At 37.0% G+C, this 22356-nt stretch overlaps 1 protein-coding gene across 5 annotated transcripts in view; it reads right to left on the bottom strand.

Moving 5' to 3' along the window:
* Positions 1 to 22356, bottom strand: part of ZNF385B (zinc finger protein 385B) — a 367474-nt gene that overhangs the window by 113517 nt on the left and 231601 nt on the right. The window contains exon 2 of one of the 5 annotated variants that reach the window (XM_080669113.1): positions 17781 to 17849. The exons of the other annotated variants lie outside the window; for them this stretch is intronic. Coding sequence (XP_080525239.1) covers positions 17781 to 17849 — 69 coding nt within the window. The remainder of the gene's footprint in view (positions 1 to 17780; positions 17850 to 22356) is intronic. 5 annotated transcript variants of the gene reach the window in all.

Here is a 22356-nt window from a genome sequence, read left to right as displayed (position 1 = left end):
ATTCCCAGTCAAAATTATTCAGAATTGACTAACCTACAAACCTAGTGGGAAGCAGACATTTTACCCAGCAAAGTCATTAGACTCTGTTCCTGAAGCCTTGCCCTTCACTGTTTGTTCAGCTGATCACAAATTAAAGGTAATTTCATTTACATTGCTAATAGACTTTGCTCCAATGGGTGTTAATTCCTGGCTTGGTATAGTTTCTTCTACCTAAGGAAAGTTTATTTGACCCCTTGCATGAAACTTTAATTAGAATTATTATCTAAATAGGAATATTCCCTTACTCATACACCCACACACACACATTAACTCTAGAAATGCATAAAATTTTCTAATTACCTATTCCATATGAGCATCAGGATGGATGTGCAAAAGAAATTAAAGTATGTGTTTAACTTACCCTGACATACACATTAAATTACCCGATAAATCTGGGCACATTAGGAGAGTACCTCCCAGTCATTATTGTTGACATATCTTAGGCTTGCAGAATCCCACTAATAGAAAAATATGTATTTCAATGAAGATTAAATCCTGGATAATATGGAGAACAATCACAAATAATTTGACTTTTCTGTATAGCAATTTTAAGCAGCTAAATTTTTGCTTCTTTAAAGCTTCTTTGATCACAATTCTTAGCATAAGTTGACTGTTATTAGTTACTGGTATAAAATGAAAAATGAGAATTCCAAACTCGATGTTTTTCATTAATGAATACTAAGTAAGCATAAACCAAAGCCAGATAACTAAAAAAAAAAAAAATCCTACTGGTTTGCTTAAATTATAACTGGAAGAGTTTTAAATACCTGCTAGTTACTGTTTTAATCTGTTGCTTGACCAAGCAAGAATAAATATACACACAGAGAGACAGAGGTTGAGATAATACTTAAAATGCTCATATCTCAATAAAATTCACATTATAAATTTTAACACATAACTTGTAAAATATTTAAAAATCGGTCAATAGTTTCATTATTTGAATAATATTTTATCCTAAAGTCCAGTAAAATGTGTAAATTTGGTTTTAGACTTAAATTAAATGCAATAGGATTTGATCTGTTCTTAAAAATAATAACCAGAGGAGGGGGTGGGGGCTGTAAGAGATCAACCAAAGGACTTGTACGCATGCATATAAGCATAACCAATGGATAAAAAACACCGGGGGGGGGGGGGCAGGTAAAGGCATGTACTGGGGGGAAGGGGAGGCCGGGGGAAGGTCAACGGGGAAGAAAAAAAAAAGGACACATATGTACTACTATTTGTAATACTTCAAACAATTAAAAAAAATAAAAATAAAAAACAAAAAATAATAACCAACAATTCTGAGCAATTTTGTATGCAGCAGGTGCTATGCCAAGTGATTTATATGCACATATAATTTAATTTTCATTAGAACCCTATGAGGTGTACTCTATTATTTCCATGTCGCAGAGAAGGTTGAGGAATTTTAGTGAGTTAAGTAACTTGCCCACTTACTGTTAATAAGTGACAGAACTTGGACTGAAACCAAACAGAGATTCCAGAGCCAAATTCCAGCTTATAGTTGGTCTAATGTGGATTAGAAATTAGAAGGTGTGGAATGGAGTCTCAGTGTCAATTATTAGCCCTGAGACTTTAGGAAAATCACTGAACTCCTCCAAATTTTAATTATCCAATATATAAAATATAGCCCTAACTATTCTCACAGAGTTACAATGAGGGTTTAAGACAGAGAAAGCTGTACACTGCTCTATGAATATCATTTTATTACATTGTAATATGTTAACATTTTATAACTCTGAAAGCATTTTGTAGGGCCAAACAATGAGATTAAACCAAATATCTTATTAGAGATAGAGACTTTAGGAAGCCACTGGAGCAATCTTTTCTTCTACTCTAGGAAATTTTAGGCAGGTTGCTCAGGATGACACAGGGCAAGTATTAGACAAACATTCACCCTTTGGGGATACCATGATACATACAAGGGAGATCAGTGTTATGGGCTGAATATTTGTATTCTCTCAAATTCATATCTTGAAGCCCTAACCCTCAATGTGACTGTAGCTGTAGGTAGGGCCTATGAGGAGGTGAGAGTTAAATGCCATCACAAGTTGGAAGGGACTAATCCAATAGAGGCAATGCCTTTATAAGAAGGGGAAGAGACACCAGAGGGTTCTTTCTCTGCCATGTAAGGACACACAGAAGGTAAAACTAACTGCAAACCAGAAATACTTTTTACCAGAAATTGAATTGTTTGGAACCTTGATCTTGGACCTCCCAGTCTCCAGAACTATGAGAAATAAATGTTGCTTAAGTGAACTGGTGTATGGCATTTTGTTATGGCAGCCCAAGCCGACTAATACACCAGTATCATGTTCACCCTTCATGCTGCCAATGTCACCCAAAGATCAGGGCCAACTGAGTCCTGTCCAGCTGTCAGCAGTGTGTTCTAATAGATCACATGAGGGGTGGACAACCTGCATTTGGGGCCCATGAATGTAAGAATGTCCTAGGCAAGCTTAGCATAAATCAGGCTTAGTATAAACTGCTTCGCTTGGAACAAAGCCGTCCAAGCTCAACAGGTTACAGGAAATATCCTCAGGGAAACAATCAAACCAACCCAGCAGAAGAATGAAAAAAAAAAAAAAATTCTGAATGGTGCAGTACTACATCTGTGCATATAAATTACTGCTAATAGCTTGAAATTGACTCCATGCAAAGAGTAGATAGTAGAAAAATTCTGATTAACAAAATTACAAGTGAACCAGCAAAAGAATTTCTACATTAGAAATAAGGAATTTTGCTACTGTTATGAATCATAATGTAAATATCTGTGTTTTCCGATGGTCTTAGGCTCTACAGCAGCGGTTCTCAACCTGTGGGTCACGACCCACAGGTTGAGAACCGCTAACAGGGTCGCCTAAGACCATCGGAAAACACAGATGTTTACATTACGATTCATTAACAGTAGCAAAATTACAGTTATGAAGTAGCAATGAAAATAATTTTATGGTTGGGGTTCACCACAACATGAGGAACTGTATTAAAGGGTCGCGGCATTAGAAAGGTTGGGAACCACTGTAAATGAATCTACCAGAGTTTCCTGAGCTAGAAGGAAGCTAGCTGCAGCCATTGCACATAAAAACAAGTACACTTTGGGAAATATTACTTCTGCAGCTTGTTATCCTTAGGATGAATACAAACCTTATTTCTTGGGAGTTGGGTCTTAAGCTATAAGAAGATAAGCAAGTTTTCAAATACTAATAGAACTCCCCAGGAAGGTCTAATCCTAAATCCAGACTAAAGCAAAAGTCATAGTTGATAAAATTCTTCCACCTACCTTCTCCTTTCTTGCTAATCACCTGACAGATGATTTAAAGAGAACATCATTTGGAGATCATTTATTCCACGGGAGGTACTACTCAAGGTACTTATGGCAGGCTCTACTAGTTTCCTTGCCAAACTCCATGATAACAGAAGTATTAGTTTAGCAAATTGCTTCCCAGATAAAGAAAACATTTCCCAGCTCCCCTTGCAGCAAGCTGGAGCCACAAGACTAGGTTCTGTCCAATGAAAGATGAATAGAAGTGTTAACTTCTGGGTCATGCCTTTAGAAGGAAAGGCGAGCTTCCTCTAGACTTCTCTATTACTGAAGCATTTCTGTATAATCACATTGGTAGTAAGTGGTAAGGCTGGAATTTTAATCAAGTGCCTTTCCCCATTAGATCTTTTTTATACTAATAGAGAAAAAAATTACCAATTTATAGAAAATGAGTATCACACAGCTTTCTAATCCCTGATGTATAATCTCATAGGATTACAAAAAGGGTTCCGTTTCTTTGAATTAGAATCAGTGCTACAAACTCCTACTTTTCTAATAAAGTGCCTGACAGCCAGTTACCTATTCCTCCAGGATCCATCCCTCCTAAAATGTTCCATTAGGAAAATTATAGAGAAAAAGTATGATGGTTCTCCAGGACTGTGAAATGAAGGACTAGTCAGAACGCCCTTACAATTCACAAAATAACACACTATAAAATCACAATAATTCAGAAACAGATCAGAGGGGTTTTGGTGTACATTTTATTCCTTAGTATTATCCTCAACTAAACACATACATTTGTTTTTAGAGGACAACATATGTGCAGTCATTCAACATTTGACAAATATTTATTGAGTCCCTGCTCTATTTCTGGTACTTCTTTAGATATTGGGGAAACAGCAGAAAATAAACTAGACAAAGTCTCTGCATGTATGGGTATTATACTCAAATGCATCTACAGTAAGTAATGCCCTACACAAATGAACACAGCAGGCTTTCAATGTGTGCCAATAATTTGTATTTTTAGAATAAACTTTGTTTTAGAATAATTTTACCTTTACAGGAAAATTACAAAGATAATACAGAGAGTTTCTTTATACTTCTCACTCAGTTTCCTCTGATGTTAACATCTTATATTACCACTGTATGTTTGTCAAAATTATGAAATCAATATTGGCACATTTCTATTAACTAAATTCCAGCCTTTATTCGGATTTCACTCAGGTTCTTTCTCACTCCAGGATCCAAACCCAGAAATACCACATTACATTTACTCACCCAGTTTCCTTAGTATCCTTTAGTCTGTGACAGTTTCTCAAATGTTCCTTTTTTTATGGTGATCATGACAAGTTTAAGGCGTGCTGTTTAGGTATTGTGTAAATGTCCCTCAACAAGGTTTTTAAATGCTCTTCTCATGATTGGATTGGAGATACGAGCTTTTGGAGAGAATACCACAGGGGTAAAGTTCCCTTTTCGTCACTTCATACCAAGGGATAGATGATACTAATGATTTATCACTGGTGATGTTAACACTGATCTCTAAAGACTCCTAGTTCTGTTTATTGGAGAATGGGATTTGAAACACAGATCTGAGCATTGGATGTCTTCCTTGCCATTGGGATGTTATTTTCCATGCCCTCTCAGTAAGTAATGTGATTTTTTAAATGAAAGAATTCTTTTTCTTTTTCTTTTTAAATTATTGAATGTATGGGGTGATATTGGTTAATAAAATGACAGGTTTTAGTTGTATAATTCTATGACACATCATCTGTATATTGTATTGTGTGTTCACTACCCTAAGTCATTTCCTTCCATCACCATTTATCTTCCCTTTGCCCTCTTCTACCTCCCTAATTTTCCTTTCCCTCTGGTAATCACCATACTGGTTTTCTTTGTGTGTGTCTATTAGCTTTTTTTTCTTTGCTTAATCTCTTCACCTTTTCCACCCAGCTCCCAAACCCCTCCCCTCTGACAGCTGTCAGAATATTCTCTGTATCTATGAGTCTGTTTCTATTTTGTTAGTTTATTTTGTTCATTAGATTGCACTTATAAGTGAGATCATGTGGTATTTGTCTTTCTTTAACTGGCTTATTTCACTTAGCATAATAATCTCCAGGTTCATGCTGTCACAAAGGGTAAGAGGTCCTTCTATATTTAGAACCACATAGTATTCCATTGTGTAAATGTACCACAGATTTTTTATCCACTCATCTACCGATGGGCACTTGGGCTGCTTCCAAATCTTGGTTATTGTAAATAATGTTGCAATGAACATAGAGGTGCATATATTCTTTCAAATTAGTGTTTTGGTTTCTTCAGCTATATTCCCAGAAGTAAACTGCTGGGTCATAAGGCAATTTCAATTTTTATTTTTTGAGGTAATTCCATACTGCTTTCCACAGTGGCTGCACCATTTTGCATTCCTATCAACAGTACACAAGGGTTCACTTTTCTCCACATCCTCACCAATACTTGTTGTTTGTTGATTTATTGATGATAGCCACTTTGACAGGTGTGAGGTAATATCTCATTGTGGTTTTAATTTGCATTTCTCTGATGGTTAGTGACATTTAGCATCTTTTCATATGTCTGTTAGCCATCTGTATATCCTCTTTGGAGAACAGTCTATTCAGATCCTTTACTCATTTTTTAAATTGGATTCTTTGATTTTTTTTGTGTTGAATTTTATACATTCTTTATAAATTTTGGATACTAACCCCTTATCAGATGTATCATTTGTTCTCCCATTCAGTGGGTTGTCTTTTCATTTTGTTGATGGTTTCCTTTGCTGTGCAAACTCTTTTATTTGATGTAGTCTCATTTGTTTATTTTTTCTTTTGTTTTCCTTGTCTAAGGAGGTATATCAGAAAAAATATTACTACCAGAAATGTCCAAGATTTTACTGCCTGTGTTTTCTTCTAGGATTTTTTATGGTTTCAGATATAACATTTAAGTCTTTAATTCAAAAAAATTAAATAATTTTTGCATGTCAGATCTAATGAACTCCACTTCTAAACTCTACATTAAAATACCGCAAATTTACTTTGCAATACATACACACATGCATATGTATACATACATATATATATACATACACATGTACACACTAATTTAGAAGTGGTATAATAATATTAGGTATAGAATTCTTTAAGTGCAATAACATTTTTGTTCATATTCTAAGATGCTAAATCTTAAAGAATTTACATATGAGCAAACTTATTGTAGCATAAATGCGTTTTGGAAGAATCCTTAAAAGAGAGAGGGTAGCCATGGCTGGTGTGGCTCAGTTGGTTGAACATCATCCCATGTACCAAAAGGTCACTGGCTTAATTCCCAGTCAGGAAAGCCAATCGATGTTTCTCTCTCTTTCTCCCTCTCCCTTCCTCTCTCTAAAACCAATAAAAAACATTAAAAAAAAAAAAGAGAGGACATAACCTTCTTCAACCTGTTGTCTAGTCTGCTGCTTGGCACACAGCAGTGGTGACTAGTGCTTTAATAGGAATTTTGAGTACGAGGACCATCATTTAGGATCAGTAAAGCATTGAACCTAGACTCAATGACTTTGTGAAGTTGTCACATGAACCTTGGATTGCAGACATCCAGACTGCTTTTGTGTGGGAGAGAAATAAACTGTGTAAGCTATTATTATCAGAGCTCTGTTTCTGAGTCAAATGTAATTTCTAACAATATAGTTTGTTTGGAGAAGAGGCAGAGGGAAGTAGTATTTACTGAGAACCTACTATATATAAAGTATTTTATTTATATACCTTTTAGTTCATGTAGTCATCAAAACAACACTATCCTTACAGTTGAGAAAATTAAAGATTAGTGACACTAAAACTCTTGCTTAGGTTGACAAAGCTTAGTATTGAAACTAAACCAGAATTTAAACCTGTTTTCTTATCACAACATGCTAAAATGACTTGCTTATAATAGGTACCCAGACCTATGCTGAAGACTAGCAATGGGCACAAACACACACATTGTTATACGTCACTTAACAAGTAATATAGAACAAAACTTAAATAAATAAATTTATACATATTTAAATATGAAACAAAACAGATGTATGTATCCATAGTTTGTATCCATAGTTCGAGTCCTACTTCTCTCCACAATCAGGACATTGAACAGTAGAAGTGGCAATAGGGCCATTTTTGAAGTATAATCTCAGAACTTATTGTCCTCAATCCACATGTAACTATAGTTTTTCTCTCTGACCTAGAATGGGAAACTATTCAGACCATCCATCAATCTATCTACCTACTTAAGCATTCACATTTACTGAGTATCTACTATATGCTTATAAGAAAGGGTTGAGGGCTACTGCCATCTTTGAATAGAGGTCAGTAGATGCTGCCAAATATCCTACAATGTACAGTCCCCCCAACAAAGAATTATGCAGTACAAAATGCCATTAGTGCTGTGCCTGAGAAACCCTATTCTATTGTAATAGCATATTCATATTTATTATTTTGATTCTCCCACTAAAATGTAAGCTTTTGGAGAACAGGGATTGTATCTTATTCAACACTGTGTATGCAGGAAGTAACAGGCCTCACATCTCCCAGTACTTTCCCTTCCACTCTGTAGCTACTGCTGTCACCTCTATCATCTCTCCCATGTGCCTCTGTAACAGCCTCCTACCTGGCTTCCTGGCTTCTAATCTTTGCCCTCTCCAAGTCTTTGCCATACTCTTCTAGGGTGATTTTTCTAGAATACATATGTGAACAGTGCACATGCTCTGCTTGGAACCATGACTTGGCTTCTCATAAAATCCATAGTCCTTATGTCACACAAAGCCTTTTCCATTTGTTCCAACCATCCATTGCATGTTTCATCTCAGACTTATTTTACAGCTGTACGTGACCTCTATTAGGTCTGGAGGCTTTGTGCTGACTTAACTCCTACGGGCCGGTGCTCTTACGCCTTCCATCCTCTTCTCATTTGGAGAATAATATTCACACTCAGCTAAAGCATCTTCTCTGTAAATTTTTTGTCAATCTTCTCTCTCCCACCCAAATCCAGAGAGAACTGACCACTCCTGTTTTTGGTGATCCCCCCTACCCTCATGTACCTTAAACAAGTTTCTTTAAGAAATTCAAAACCTCTATATTGCATGCATTCATTCTTACAGATGTTTCTATTGAATCTTCAGCTCCTTGAAGATAGGGGCTGCTTTTTATTTTTCATATCTTACTGAAACATGGCACATAATAGGAGCTCAGTATATATCAGTTGAATGGATCTAATCCAAGCCTCTGTTATTACCAGTGAGGAAATAAGACACAGAGAAGTTAAATCACTTATCCAAGGTCATCCACCTAATAAGTGGCAGAGTGGGAGACAGAAGCTGTAGATATTGTCTGGCTTTAAAGTAGAAATCATAGCACTATCCTAGGATGCCACCCAGGGCCCAACATTGTAGGTTGCTGACTTGGTTGAATAAAGTTTAATATCAAATATTTCAGGGAATATATTTGATGAGAAACTACTACTGTTTTTTTTTTTCTGGTAGAGAGAAATGTGGGTTAGATAATTTTTAAATGATGCTTTGTTTGATTTTTTCTCACCTTCTTCTATCCTCTCTGTTCCTTCTATCTGGTTGACCTCACCAAGTAGCATTTACTTAGGTATTTTCAGAGTTTAAAATCCCTAAGTGTATATCAACTGAAGACAAACTATTATCACATTCTTCTTATTGACAGAAAGAAAAGCAACAACCCCTGTCTCAGATTAAGAATTTACTGTATTTCAGACTTAAATAATCAATAGTAAGTTGCAACTATTTTTGTTCATTTTGCCATTTAAAAATAAAGACTAAAAAAAAGAAAGCGTAATACATTCTAGGCTCCCTTAGAATTCTGTGACTAAGTTGCCCAATATGAGGAGACTGGCTTTGTATTAGGTTAAGGTATTTTTTCTAAATGACCACGAAGGATAACTAGCTTGTCCCCTTCACTTATGATCACAAATAAAACAGAGCGTTTAACCGGTGAATATTTTTATTTGGAATACTTAAATAGTTCTCAGTATATAACATTAATATGTAAAGGCCCTAAAGAGTCCATTAAAACTCTGCACAACAAGCTGCATTTTAATAATGCAGAGACTATGTGAGACAGAAGCTAATTTCTGCCGCTTAGGTAACATAAGCAGAAAACAATTTCCTGAAAGAGCTGAAGCTTATATGTAAAAGAGGTTTAATATGCACATGTCTCACAGATGGCAGAACTTAACATCAGTCCCAAAAGCCCAGGAAAAAGAAAAGATTAAAAAAATATCTCCAAACCCTGGCTTCTTTCAAGTCTTCTGCTCAAAAGAGGCTCAAGGATACTAATGAATATTCAACTTCTAGCTTCTTCTAATAAATTCCATTTCTAAATCTATGAAGTAAAACAAACTTGCCCTGCGTTTAGATTCTCTCAGAAGATAAAGTAGTCTTTCGTGTTCCTTTATGAGTTGATGGTGTTTGGACAGGAAAAGACTTGACAAGCCAGGGCCAGGGGAAAAACCGAGAGCCATTTTGTCACCTTCCGTTTCTAAACTCCATCAGAAAGGTGAGCATTTTGCAGACCCTTCTCAATGGATCAGCAAAGCTTCTCATATAATGAAACTTTGTTCTGCTTGGGCAACTTTTCATTTCAAAGGGTGGGCAATAAACAGGGAAGATTTATATTGAACATCCCACCAGCCAAGACCTTGTCCTGCCATCACTCCTTGTGCAAGCAGAGAGGTAGGGTTCTGTCACACCTACCCAGCATGCTTGCTAAAATCATCTTCCAACTTAGCCTCTCTCTCGGAAAGGAGCCCGAGGCCATGAAACCCATCAGTCATTACCTGCCATACCACAGTGATGCTCTGAGCAGTCATCCTGGGCTAGCATAATTGGCTTGACAGCCCTGAGGTCAGCCTGCCTAGTGACTGAAGAATCTTTTCTTTCCCATCCTCAAATGTTATCATGCACTGTCTTTAGTGTACATGGACGATGTTCCTGTCCAACCATCAGTGGTGGTGGATCTGGAAAGCAAAATGTGACCATACAGTAGAGCTTTGCTTGAGGGCTATACATAGAAGGAATATGTCATAAAATGATAGGAATTCTCAAAAAACCTTGTCCAGCACCACACAGAGAGCTCTGCATTTATTTGTATCATAGGCTTGCAGAAACCTGCTTCCATCCAACCCCATACCTCCAGCCTCTCTGGTAATTTCCTATTTTGGTCTTAGTTTTCAGGCAGATTTCTAGTTTCTGGAACAATTTCATATATTAACTGGTACCCGGTATATTTACAAGGACAAAGACACATTAAATAATAATCACACTCAAGCACATTGGGAAGAATTAAGAAAGGCACGTCAGCTTTAGTTTTGAATTTTCTCGTTACTTGTCAGTTTGCTTCTCAGACTTAAAGTCAGGAGGGAATAAAAATCATCATTACCCTCTCATTGCTCAATGGCATACATGAAATGAGTAGGCTGCTTAACGCCCATCTAACTGGCTCAATTTCTGCCTACATCAGCAGTGAGCCAGGGACTGAATGATCCAGCTGCCTGTCCATTCTCCCATCAAATTCAAACCAAGTAAGGCTGCCCAGACACACACCTTTCCGAGGGGAAGGAAGGCACCAAAGAAGAGAACAGAACAAGGTTGAGAAAGAGAGCATGTTTCTATAGTGGGCTAATTGGGAAGCTGTTCAGACATTTCTTCAATGCACAGCTGTTTCCTGCCCCACAGGGGAGAGAAATGGCAGTTCTCTCCCACCCTTCACAGCCCAGATTACATGTGTATTTCCTATTTGTATATTTCCTTTAACACTGAACCTCACACAGGAAGAATGTTTTACTGTAGGGTCCCAGAATTTAGAAATAATTAACCAAGCCTCACTTTACCTAATATTATAAAGTATATACTTACATTTTGATTTTTGGAGGGAATGAGCCACTCGGGGACTGAAACACTTTATCTGTGTAGTTAGTAGCTAGATAATTAGAGAATCTCTTAGATCTCATTAAACCTTAACTTTCTGGGGTTGCTGCTACCATCAGTCATCATAAGTGCGAGTGTAGTAAAACATGTATCTGAAGGGAAAGCTGGAATAATCAAATAATACTTATGTAGTATTAACCATGTAAAATCCTCAGAGGGTGCAGAAAGGTCCTATAAAAGGCAGAAATGAAGCCATTACTTATTGAGCACTCGCACATTCTGGATGATAAAATAAAGGTGAGAATAATAGCAACCGTAACTGCAGTCACAGGTAAAATAGGTGAAATGGGTGCAAGTGGAAGACCTAGTTGTCAGGCTTTGGGCTTGAACCCCATGGATACACTGTCCTGTAATTCTGGGAAACACATTCTAACATCATCCCCATCTTACAAATGACAGATGTGCACCAGAGATTCACTCACTTACCCAAGGTCACCGAGGTTATGGAGCATGACTTCAAACCCTGGTGGTCTGGCTCTCAGTTCTGAGCCGCCATGTAAGACCCGTGTCACGTGTTAAAGTAGCTAATGGTTTCCTCGTTATAGGGGGAGGTTAGGTGACTTCTCTAGGGTTACACACAGATGCCACACGCCAGCAGGAATGTTAACCCAGCCCTTTTTCTTTAAATTTAAATTCTTTATTGTTTAAAGTATTACATAAGTCCATAAGTCTCCTTTTCCCCCCCATTGACCTCTCCCCGGCCACCCCCACCCCACAGCATGTGCCCTCACCCTCACCCCCTGTCTGTGTCCATTGGTTATGCTCATATGCATGCATACAAGTCCTTTGGTTGATCTCTTACTCCCTCACCCCCCCACCCCCCGCCTTCCCTCATAGGTTGGACAGTCTCTTCAATGCTTCTATGACTCTGGTTCTATTTTGGTTCCTCAGTTTATATTGTTCATTATATTCCACAAATGAGTGAGATCATGTGGTATTTATCTTTCTCTGACTGGCTTATTTTACTTAGCATAATGCTCTCCAGTTCCACCCATGCTGTTGCAAATGGTAAGAATTCCTTCCTTTTTACAGCAGCGTAGTATTCCATTGTGCATGTGTACCACAGTTTTCTAAAAATCCACTCATCTGCTGATGGGCACTTAGGCTGTTTCCAAATCTTAGCTATTGTAAATTGTGCTGCTGTGAACATAGGGGTGCATATATCCTTTCTGGTTGATGTTTCTGTTTTCTTGGGATATATTCCTAGAAGTGGGATTACTAAATCCACCCCTTTTTAAACATGTACTTTCTGTTATACTAGGCTAATATTTTCCTTTTATAATTGTTGTCCTTGCAATGATAGTTTAATGATGAATGTTGAATTAGATAGCTGACTATAATTCTATCTGCTTCAAAAACAAGTATCAGCAGGTCAACGCTAGGTTTTAGACTAGCAATAAGTATTCACATCACAGTGCAATCCTTTTTTGCTTGTTTGTTTTTCAAATTGGCCAGAGGCATAGCTTCCCATAAGAATCAATCTGTATTACCAAAGGAAGATGGCTGTAACTACAGTGACCATTTATCCAAGTTTTCTTGGGACAGTCCCAGTCTATGCCTATTAATAGCATCCCCTTTCATTCTCAAAACTGTCCTGGCTTGACTGGTAAATTACATAGCCACCCTAGTTATAACTAAGATGGGCTAAAGCATGGTGTAGAAAATGTAGGGACTTTTTAAAATGTTGACAGTTGTTGATATTTTGGTAGAACCAGTTTAAGTTAGTATCTTATTAATTACAGCAGGGGAAGAATCGCCTTCGCTAACACTGGGCTCTCTGTATCCTCTTCAGAACTAAGTTAACTTTGGGTAGTGTTTTTGAATAGAAGGAAGAATGTCACTGAGACTTGATCAGTCTAGTCATTGGAATGCAAGCAGTATATTTTTATATATGTTCAAACTTTCTTTATAATAATATGAAATTCTTTTATGCTAGTATTTCTAATTCTTTTCATTGCTTATTTTCTATTTGTTCCACATAATTAAAATCACTCAGTCCTTTATATATTATTGGTATAATGTGATTTCAAACATTAAGACAAAATATGAACATTTTTATTAAAAGATATTTTACTTTGAGCGAACATATATTTTGTTGACTAGAAAATACCGATAGCAATTAAAGGGCTTCTGGGTTAAGACTTCAAAGCAGGTGGTTAGAACCCAGAGAAAGGTAGGGGGCTGGTTGGCTAATACTTATTTTAAGATTTTCTGAAAAGATTTTGTCTTATGATCATCCCCAGAAAGTTGCTCTCTTAGGGAAACTTTAACGTAAGCCCTCTAAGTAGGACTAATTGCAAATGCACCTGAAGATTGTTGACCTCAGCACCTGGTGGGGCTCTATTTAGGGTGGAAAATAAAGCAACTGCCCCTTCTCTTTCTGCTTTGGCTTATACTCTGCTCTGCCTACTGAACACTAAGAGCAGATTCTCCTTGGGGGTTCACATAGGTTTTCACTCCTGTCCTCATACATTGAGTATGATAGAATGTGTGAGTTGTCCCCATTCATAGCTAAACTGAGGCTCAGGCAATCTTTCATGAGTTGATCAAGTGTCAGAGCTGGAGGCTGAATCTCAGGTCTTCCTCCAGGTCCCTTCCACAAGGCCACTTGGACGCGAAGGTCCCTGATACCCCATGACTCTATCCACCAGCTTTTCTTTTTCCTTAGTGGAAAATAAGGCCCAGAACCTGCCCAGCGGTCCATAATGTGAAAATGTAGTGGTGTTAGCAGTAATGAGATTAGGTGTTTTATGATTACAACAGGGAACTCATACAACTTAACAAAAGGAAGATAAACAATCCAATCAAAAAATGGGCAAAGGACCTAAATAGATACTTTTCAAAAGAGGACATACAGAAGGCCGAGAGACATATGAAAACATGCTCCGAGAGATGCAAATCTAAACAACAATGAGGTACCATTTCACACCTGTCAGAATGGCTATCACCAACAAATCAACAAAGACAAGTGCTAGCGAGGATGCAGAGAAAAAGGAACCCTCTTGCACTGCTGGTGGGAATGCAGACTGGTGCAGCCACTGTGGAAAATAGTATGGCATTTCCTCAAAAAACTAAAGATGGAACTCCCATTTGACCCAGTGATCCCACTTCTAGGAATATATCCCAAGAAACTAGAAACACCAATCAGAAAGGATATATGCACCCTTATGTTCATAGCAGCACAATTCACAATTGCTAAGATTTGGAAACAGCCTAAGTGCCCATCAGCAGATGAGTGGATTAGAAAACTGTGGTACACATACACAGTGGAATACTACGCTGCGGTAAAAAAAAAGGAGTTCTTACCATTTGCAACAACATGGATGGAGATGGAGAGCATTATGCTAAACGAAATAAGCCAGTCAGAGAAAGATAAATATCACATGATCTCACTCATTTGTGGAATATAATGAACAACATAATCTGATGAACAAAAACAGATCCAGAGATAGAGAAGCATTAATCAGACAGTCAAACCTCAGAGGGTAGACAGGGGAGAGAGGGGAGAAGGGGGAGAGATCAACCAAAGGACTTGTATGCATGCATATAAGACTAACCAGTGGACACAGACACTAGTGGGGTGAGGGCACGAGTGGGGGGGGGGTGGAAGGCAATGAGGGGATACGGACACATATGTAATACCTAACCAATAAAGAAAAAAAACACAAATTAAGCAGGAACATTATTTTTTCAAGAATGAAACCACTGAAACCTGTGTATATTCCACTTATGAAGAATAAATAGCTGTGAAGCCCCTTAAAATGAGGCAAACATGGGACTGGCAGATAGATTTCTCTTTCTCTTTCTCTGCTCTTCATGTAAATCTCCCAGCAGTGAAGCAGTTAAGAGCTCACCACACCCCTTTCCTCTACTTGTTCACATAATGTCTCCTTGGAAAAACATCAACTGTTTCCCTAAATAACTGCCATTTTTATTAATTCCTAAGTATAGCACTGACCACTGTAATTTAATAGTCTCAGTAAGGTGGATGGCTAAAATACACAACTCAATCATAACAATTATGACACAGGCTCCACTTTTTTCCTAGAATGCTTTCTTTTAGCAACAAGTACATCTCATTAAAAAACTCAGAATGAAATCATGATACTGTGATTAACCTCAGGTTACTTTTACAATAGCAGAACTGAACAACAAATTTCACCCTGTAGAAAGGCTAATAGCAATTGGGAAAAAGAATACTGAAAAAAAGTACCCCATACAATATTTGGACAATGTTTTGTACAGAAAAGGAAACATACTATAAAGATTTCTGAAATTGTGTTTGATTATCTCACAGTCCAGATGGGGTTGTTGCTTTATGTTAATTATTATTTTTATTTTTTTAAATATATTTTATTGATTTTTTTACAGAGAAGAAGGGAGAGGGATAGAGAGTTAGAAACATCGATGAGAGAGAAACATCGATCAGCTGCCTCCTGCACACCTCCCACTGGGGATGTGCCCGCAACCAAGGTACATGCCCTTGACCAGAATCGAACCCGGGACCTTTCAGTCCTCAGGCTGACGCTCTATCCACTGAGCCAAACCGGTTTCGGCACTTTATGTTAATTATTAACAAGGTAACAAGATATTAAATTGAAACTATGTTAACTCTAATTGAAAGTTGTATGTCTAAACTATGTATGGAATGCTTTTGGCAGCCTTCATCAGATATTTTACTCCTCTGTGTCTTCTTTTATCCATAATAAGCTCTAAAGCCTTTTTAAAAATCCCTGAAATCTTACATTAAGTATATTAGAATTGAACACTGAATATTCATGTGAGAATATTGTCTATTACAATCTACTTGGAAAGTCTAAAACCTAGGTCTTCGCAATGAGCTTTATTTACCCAACCCAACATAAAAAGGTAGAGTTAGAAGGGAAGACAAAGGAAGTATCTTACCTGGGATTCAATAACATTTCTCTAAAATATTAATACCACTCTCCATTATGATAAAAATGAGTTACTTGCTATCAGTGGGAATAAAAACTTGGTTTGGGGCAAGAAACTTTTTCTTTATAATAAACACTGAAACATAACACCAAATCACCCTCAGAAATTATATTTAAAAAAGAATACTGAAGTATCTGAAAAAGACAGCACTCTATTAATTTTATTCTGTTCACTGAGCATTTCAAATATTTTCAATTTAAATACTTTCTCTACCTAAATTATCAGCAATTATAGGTTATGTAATCTTTGAAATTAAAAAAAATCCATCATGAATACATTTTATTAAATCTCCATTTCTATTTCTAAAATATAATTTCAATAAGAATTTTTATTAGGAATATTTTTTAAATTATTGAATTGAAAATGCCCTCTCATTTATTATAATTCTACAAGAATCTGAGTAGTTCAATGTTCATGCATGTAAACAAGAATAATTGCTTAAGTTCTGAAGAGGACACAGAGAGCCCAGTGTCAGGAAAGGTGAATCTTCCCTTGTTGTAATTAATAAGACACTAACTTAACCTTAACAACTGTTAGCATCTTTCAGAGTGTCCACATTTTTCTACACCATCCTTTATCCCATCTGAGTTGTAACTAAGGTGGCCATGTACTTACCATCCAAGCCAGGACATTTTTGAGAATGAAGGGGATGCTATTAATAGGCATAGATTGGAACTGTCCCAAGTGAACTTGGATAAATGGTCACCGTAGTTACAGCCATCTTCCTTCATAATCTTTCAGCTGTCATTTGGTTAAACAGCCCACGTGTAGAGTCACCTTCCTCAACTTAAAATCTCCACTTCTAGGACACACAAGTGATGACGGGAAAGAGAGTGGGGAGTAAAAACAACCAGGCAGATTTCTTTTAACTTTGAAAAGGAAAAGCAGGCAAAAAGGAAGAGCAAAGAAAATAAGATCAGTCACTAGGGGAGGGCAAAAGTTTACTCTGCTGCCCCCGTTACTTCTTGCTTTCTTTTCAACCCTTAGCTTAATAGTATAGGTTAGTAATTTGTTTTTAGATTAATTTTTATTGTTATTAAGCAGCTCTAATTTCAAATTACTTTGCCAGTCACACAAATAAATCTAAATAAATATTACAATAAGAAGAGGTTAATTCCATCAGGTTCCATTTATGAACAACGCTCAAAGGTACAGTAAAGAGGTCCAGTGCCCTCAAATGGCGGCTGTGCTCATTTAGTCATTAATGCATCAACATCCACTTTAAAATACCTACGTTTTTTTGCATGTGTTACAGCAGGGAGGAGACTGTTCTCCACTACTGGTTTCTAGTCTTCTTTGTGATTGCCTATATCCAAGCCCTGACATTCTGAGGGTTAGCACAGAGAACAATACCCTAACATAGGACTAGAGCCAGCTAACGGCACTTGCCTAAGGGTGACTCAGTTACTAAAACGATCATCACTGCTGTAAGCCCTTTGTTAAACTGATGTTATTTTTGACATTAGTGGTTTTGAATCTAGTTCAGATAAAGAGGAGCTGCAATGCCAAAATATGTTTAAGTAGGACTCTTACCTTGGGACAATATTGTATACAGACCGTGATACGAAGCCACTGCCTCAGGTGACAACAGGTGAACTCTTACTGTAAGTTAGAAATGATTAGCAGACTTTGCAGGTCAGTGTTGATATAATAAAGCAAATTTTATATTAACATAAAATAAATGTCAATGAAAAATAATAGCCTGATTTTTATCTTCATTTAATTTAATATTTATCACTAAGCAAAGAATTTATACTGTGAAAAAATGAAAACTATCATTTAAAATTTTATTAAAACTTAAAATTACTAAGATTCAAAGAAAAAAATGATACTTTAAGTATCTGATCTTTTTATTACTACATCCAAAACAGAGAATTTGGCTTTCCTAAGTGAAATGGCTTTCCTAGGCCTTTTAAATGTAAATTATTAGGCTTGCCGGCCTGTGTGGCTCAATGGTTGAAGTGAAGGTTCAATTCTTGGCCAGGACACATGCCCAGGTTGCAGACTCGACCCCCAGTCGGGGGCGTGCAGGAGGCAGCCAATGGATGAATCTTTCTCATCATTGATGTTTCTATCTCTCTCTCCCTTCTTCTCTAAAATCAATTACAAATAAAAATAAAATACATTAAAAAATAATTATGCTCGATGGGTTTTAACACCTATGTCAGTCTTCATCTAATACTCCTTCCTGGAAAGCTTTCTTACGTGCTCTTGTGACTAGGGTTCCAGATATGAGTTAGGTTCCACCAATTAGGAATGCTCAATTGGGTCACCCGGGGGGAGGCATCTAGCTGGAACAAAGGTGCAAGGTGGTGATGCTAGCCAATCCTCGCAGCAGCAGCAGCTCCTTTCAAAGCCCAGTTCTGTGACAGGGCTGTAGGAGTCAGATCCAGAAAGTCTAGCTAAAGGTTGGTTGTTTTATAGCTACCCAAAATATTCTGGAAGTCATTTAATATGTACTAATAAGTTCCTTTCCTATTGAAATAGCTGATGTGGATTTGTTCTCTACAGCTGAACCCCGACCAATGCATTATCCAAAGTGGGATAAATTTATTCTAACAGAGCTTTGTCTTCTCACCTTGGCCTACCTCTTATCTTTCTCTAGCATTTTAGCAAATTCTTAGCACACTGTACAAATTTCCTACTTCCCTATACATTTTATTGCTACTCTTAAAGAAAAAAATGACTCAAGTTGTTATGTTCTGGAGTGTTAGTTTGGCCATTATTCCAGTCTCCCATCTCCACTGACATATGTTTAAAACATATGTGTTTAAAACATGTCTATCTATCTATCTATCTATCTATCTATCATCTATCATCTATCAATCATCTATCTACTTATATCTTCTTTATCCATTCATCTGTCACTAGACACTTAAATTGTTTCCATATCTTGGCTATTGTAAATTATGCTGCACTGAACAGTGGTGCATATATCTTTTCAAATTAATATTTTTGTATTTTTCAGATAAATATCCAGAATTGGAATAGCTGACTCATACAATAGATCTATTTTTAATTTTTTGAGGAGCTTCCATACTGTTCTCCATAGTGGCTGTACCAATGTACAATCCCAATAGTGTATGAGTTTCCCTTTTCTCCAAATCCTTTCCAACACTTGTTATTTCTTGTCTTTTTTATAATAGCCACATCGAACAGGTGTGAGGCATTATCTCGTGGTTTTGATTTGCACTTCTCTAATAACTAGTAATTTGAACATATTTTCATGTACCTCTTAGCCACTGCAAGTCTTCCTTGGAAAGATCCTCTGTCCAGTTTTAAATTGTGTTTTGTTGTTTATTTTTATGAGTTCTTTATATATTTTGGATATTAACCCCTTATCAGAAGTATCATTTACAAATATCTTTTCCCATTCATTTGGGCACCTTTTCTGGTTGTTGGTGGTTTCTTTTACTGTGTAGAAGCTTTTTAGTTTGAGGTTATCCTATTTATTTTTGTTTTGTTTCCCTTGCCATTGGAGTCAAGTCCACAAAAACATTTCTAAGAGCAACATCAAGGATCTTACTGCCTATATTTTCTCCTATGTATTTCATTTCTCTTTCTGATGGCTTTTTGTTTGTGTTTAGAAATACAGTAGATTTTTTTGTATTGATTTTGTATGCTGAAACTTTACTGTTTTCATTTCTAATACTTTTTGGTGGAGTCTTTAGGGTTTTCTATATGTAAAATCATGTCATTCACAAATAATGACAGTTTTACTTCTTTGTTCCCAAGTTGGGTGCCTTTTATTTCTTTTTCTTGCCTAACTGCTCTGGCTAGAACTTCTAATACTATGTTGAATAAAAGTGGTGAGAGTGGGGAGCCTTCCGAGTCATCCTTCCTTTTTTTGTGAATGGCTGCATATGTTAGCAGCTGAGAAGTTTTGTTAGTCTTCTTTCAGCAGAATTTTGAAGTCCAACAGCCGCCTTTCACTTAGTTCTCTATTGCTCCTTTCAGTCCAAGCTGGTGGTGTTTCTGCTGATATAATTTTCTTAGGAACTTTATGGGCCTCTGTGCATGGCACACTAATGTTCGCCATTAGAAATAAGTCACATCTACAAATCTTTTTTGAGATAATCCCTTCTCTGACTCTGGCTCCTGCTGAGATGGTTGAGGACCACACAGATTCCTAAGAACCTTCTAACTTAATTGAGAAGTTCTGTGAGGCACAACCTTAATCTCTTATGGTTGAACACTGATCTTTTTTTAAAATTTCTTTATTGATTAAGTTATTATATGTGTTCTTATCCTCCCATTACCCCCTCCCCCCAATTCCTCCCACTCATGCCCTCACCCCCTGTTGTCTGTGTCCATTGGTTAGGCCCATATGCATGCATACAAGTCCTTTGGTTGATCTCTTTCCCTTACCCCTCCCTGCTCCTCTACTTTCCCTCTGAGGTTTGACAGTCTGATCGATGTTTCTCTGTCTCTGGATCTGTTTTTCTTCATCAGTTTATGTTGTTCATTATATTCTGTAAATGAGTGAGATTATGAGATATTTATCTTTCTCTGACTGGCTTATTTAACTTAGCATAATGCTCTCAGTTCCATCCATGCTGTTGCAAATAGATACTTTTCGAAAGAAGTCAGAAGGAAGGCCAAGAGACATATGAAAACATGCTCAAAGTCACTAATCATCTGAGAGATGCAAATCAAAACGACAATGTGTTACAGGCTATCATCAACAAATCAACAAACAACAAGTTCTGGTGAGAATGCAGAGAAAAGGGAACCCTCATGCACTGCTGGTGGGAATGCAGACTGGTGCAGCCACTGTGGAGAACAGTATGGAGTTTCCTCAAAAAACTAAAAATGGAACTCCCATTTGACCCAGTGATCCCACTTCTAAGAATATATCCCAAGAAACTAGAAACACCAACTAGAAAGGATATATGCACCCCTATGTTCATAGCAGCACAATTCACCATGGCTAAGATTTGGAAACAGCCTAAATGCCCACCAGCAGATGAGTGGATTAAAAAACTGTGGTACATCTACACAATGGAATACTACAGTGCGTTAAAAAAAGGAGTTCTGAACACTGATCTTTCGAAGATTTTAGCAAAGAGTTGTATAGCCATACTGTTCGCCATTTTTTCGATACCATGCTTTCAGAGGCACTTTCTTGATTTTAGTATCTTTTGTCATCTGATAATTTCCCAAATTATCATGTCCTGGTTCCTTTTTGTTTAACTTTCAATTGATACCTCTCTTCTTACATTTGCTCTAAGCAGCATGAAACAGGCCACATCTTAAATACTTTGGAAATCTCCTTAGAAAGATATTCGAATTCATCTTTTACAAGTTCTGTTTTCCACATAACTGAAGGACACAATTCAACTAAGCTTTGTTACTATGTAAGAAAGATCACCATTATTCTAGTTCCCATTAACACGTGCTTCGACTTTGTAGGGTAACCCCACCAGCAGCATCTGTAATGTCTATATTTCCACCAAGAGTCTGTTCAAGGGAATCTAGGATTTTTCTATCGTGCTTCTCAAAAGTCTTCTAGCCTGTACCCACTTCTTGATTCCAAAGCCAATCCTCCATTTAAAATTATTGTTATAATTATTGTTATGGCAGTATCCCACTTCCAGATACCTAATCTATTTCTTCAGAGAGATCCTATTTCCCTTGGTTCTTGTTCTTTTCTTAGTTCTTGTGTTTTTAACCACATCCGGTGTTTATATTCTTATGGTGAATTTAGTGCTATCTTAATACATACAGAAACACTTTAACACAGTGCAGTAGTAGCCAACATCTAAAAAGTATATATTGCTTTGTTCGTGTTTTACAGATAAAATATATTTACATTAACACTTATATTTGGATGTAGGCATAGCTTAACATAACGTCAATGACTAAAACTGCAAAGTTCATTTGTATCCTTCACAGTTTTCTCCCAAAAGTCAATACTTCATTCTTGAAATTAAGCTTCCATTAGCCTTTCACGTTCCTTCCATCATTCTTCCCATGGTCACACCATCTGAGCTTATTTATGCCGACAAATCCTGGGTCCTATGGATACAAACTACATCCTAATACCACCTTATTTTGCATTTTAATGTGGCTTGGGAACATTAGAATTTTTCATGAGATACAAAGTATA

This window comes from Plecotus auritus (assembly GCF_963455305.1).
Source record: "Plecotus auritus genome assembly, chromosome: 5".
In the NCBI taxonomy this organism is placed as follows: domain Eukaryota; kingdom Metazoa; phylum Chordata; class Mammalia; order Chiroptera; family Vespertilionidae; genus Plecotus; species Plecotus auritus.
Note: the sequence above shows the minus strand (reverse complement) of the source record. Positions and strands in the feature narration are given on the sequence as shown.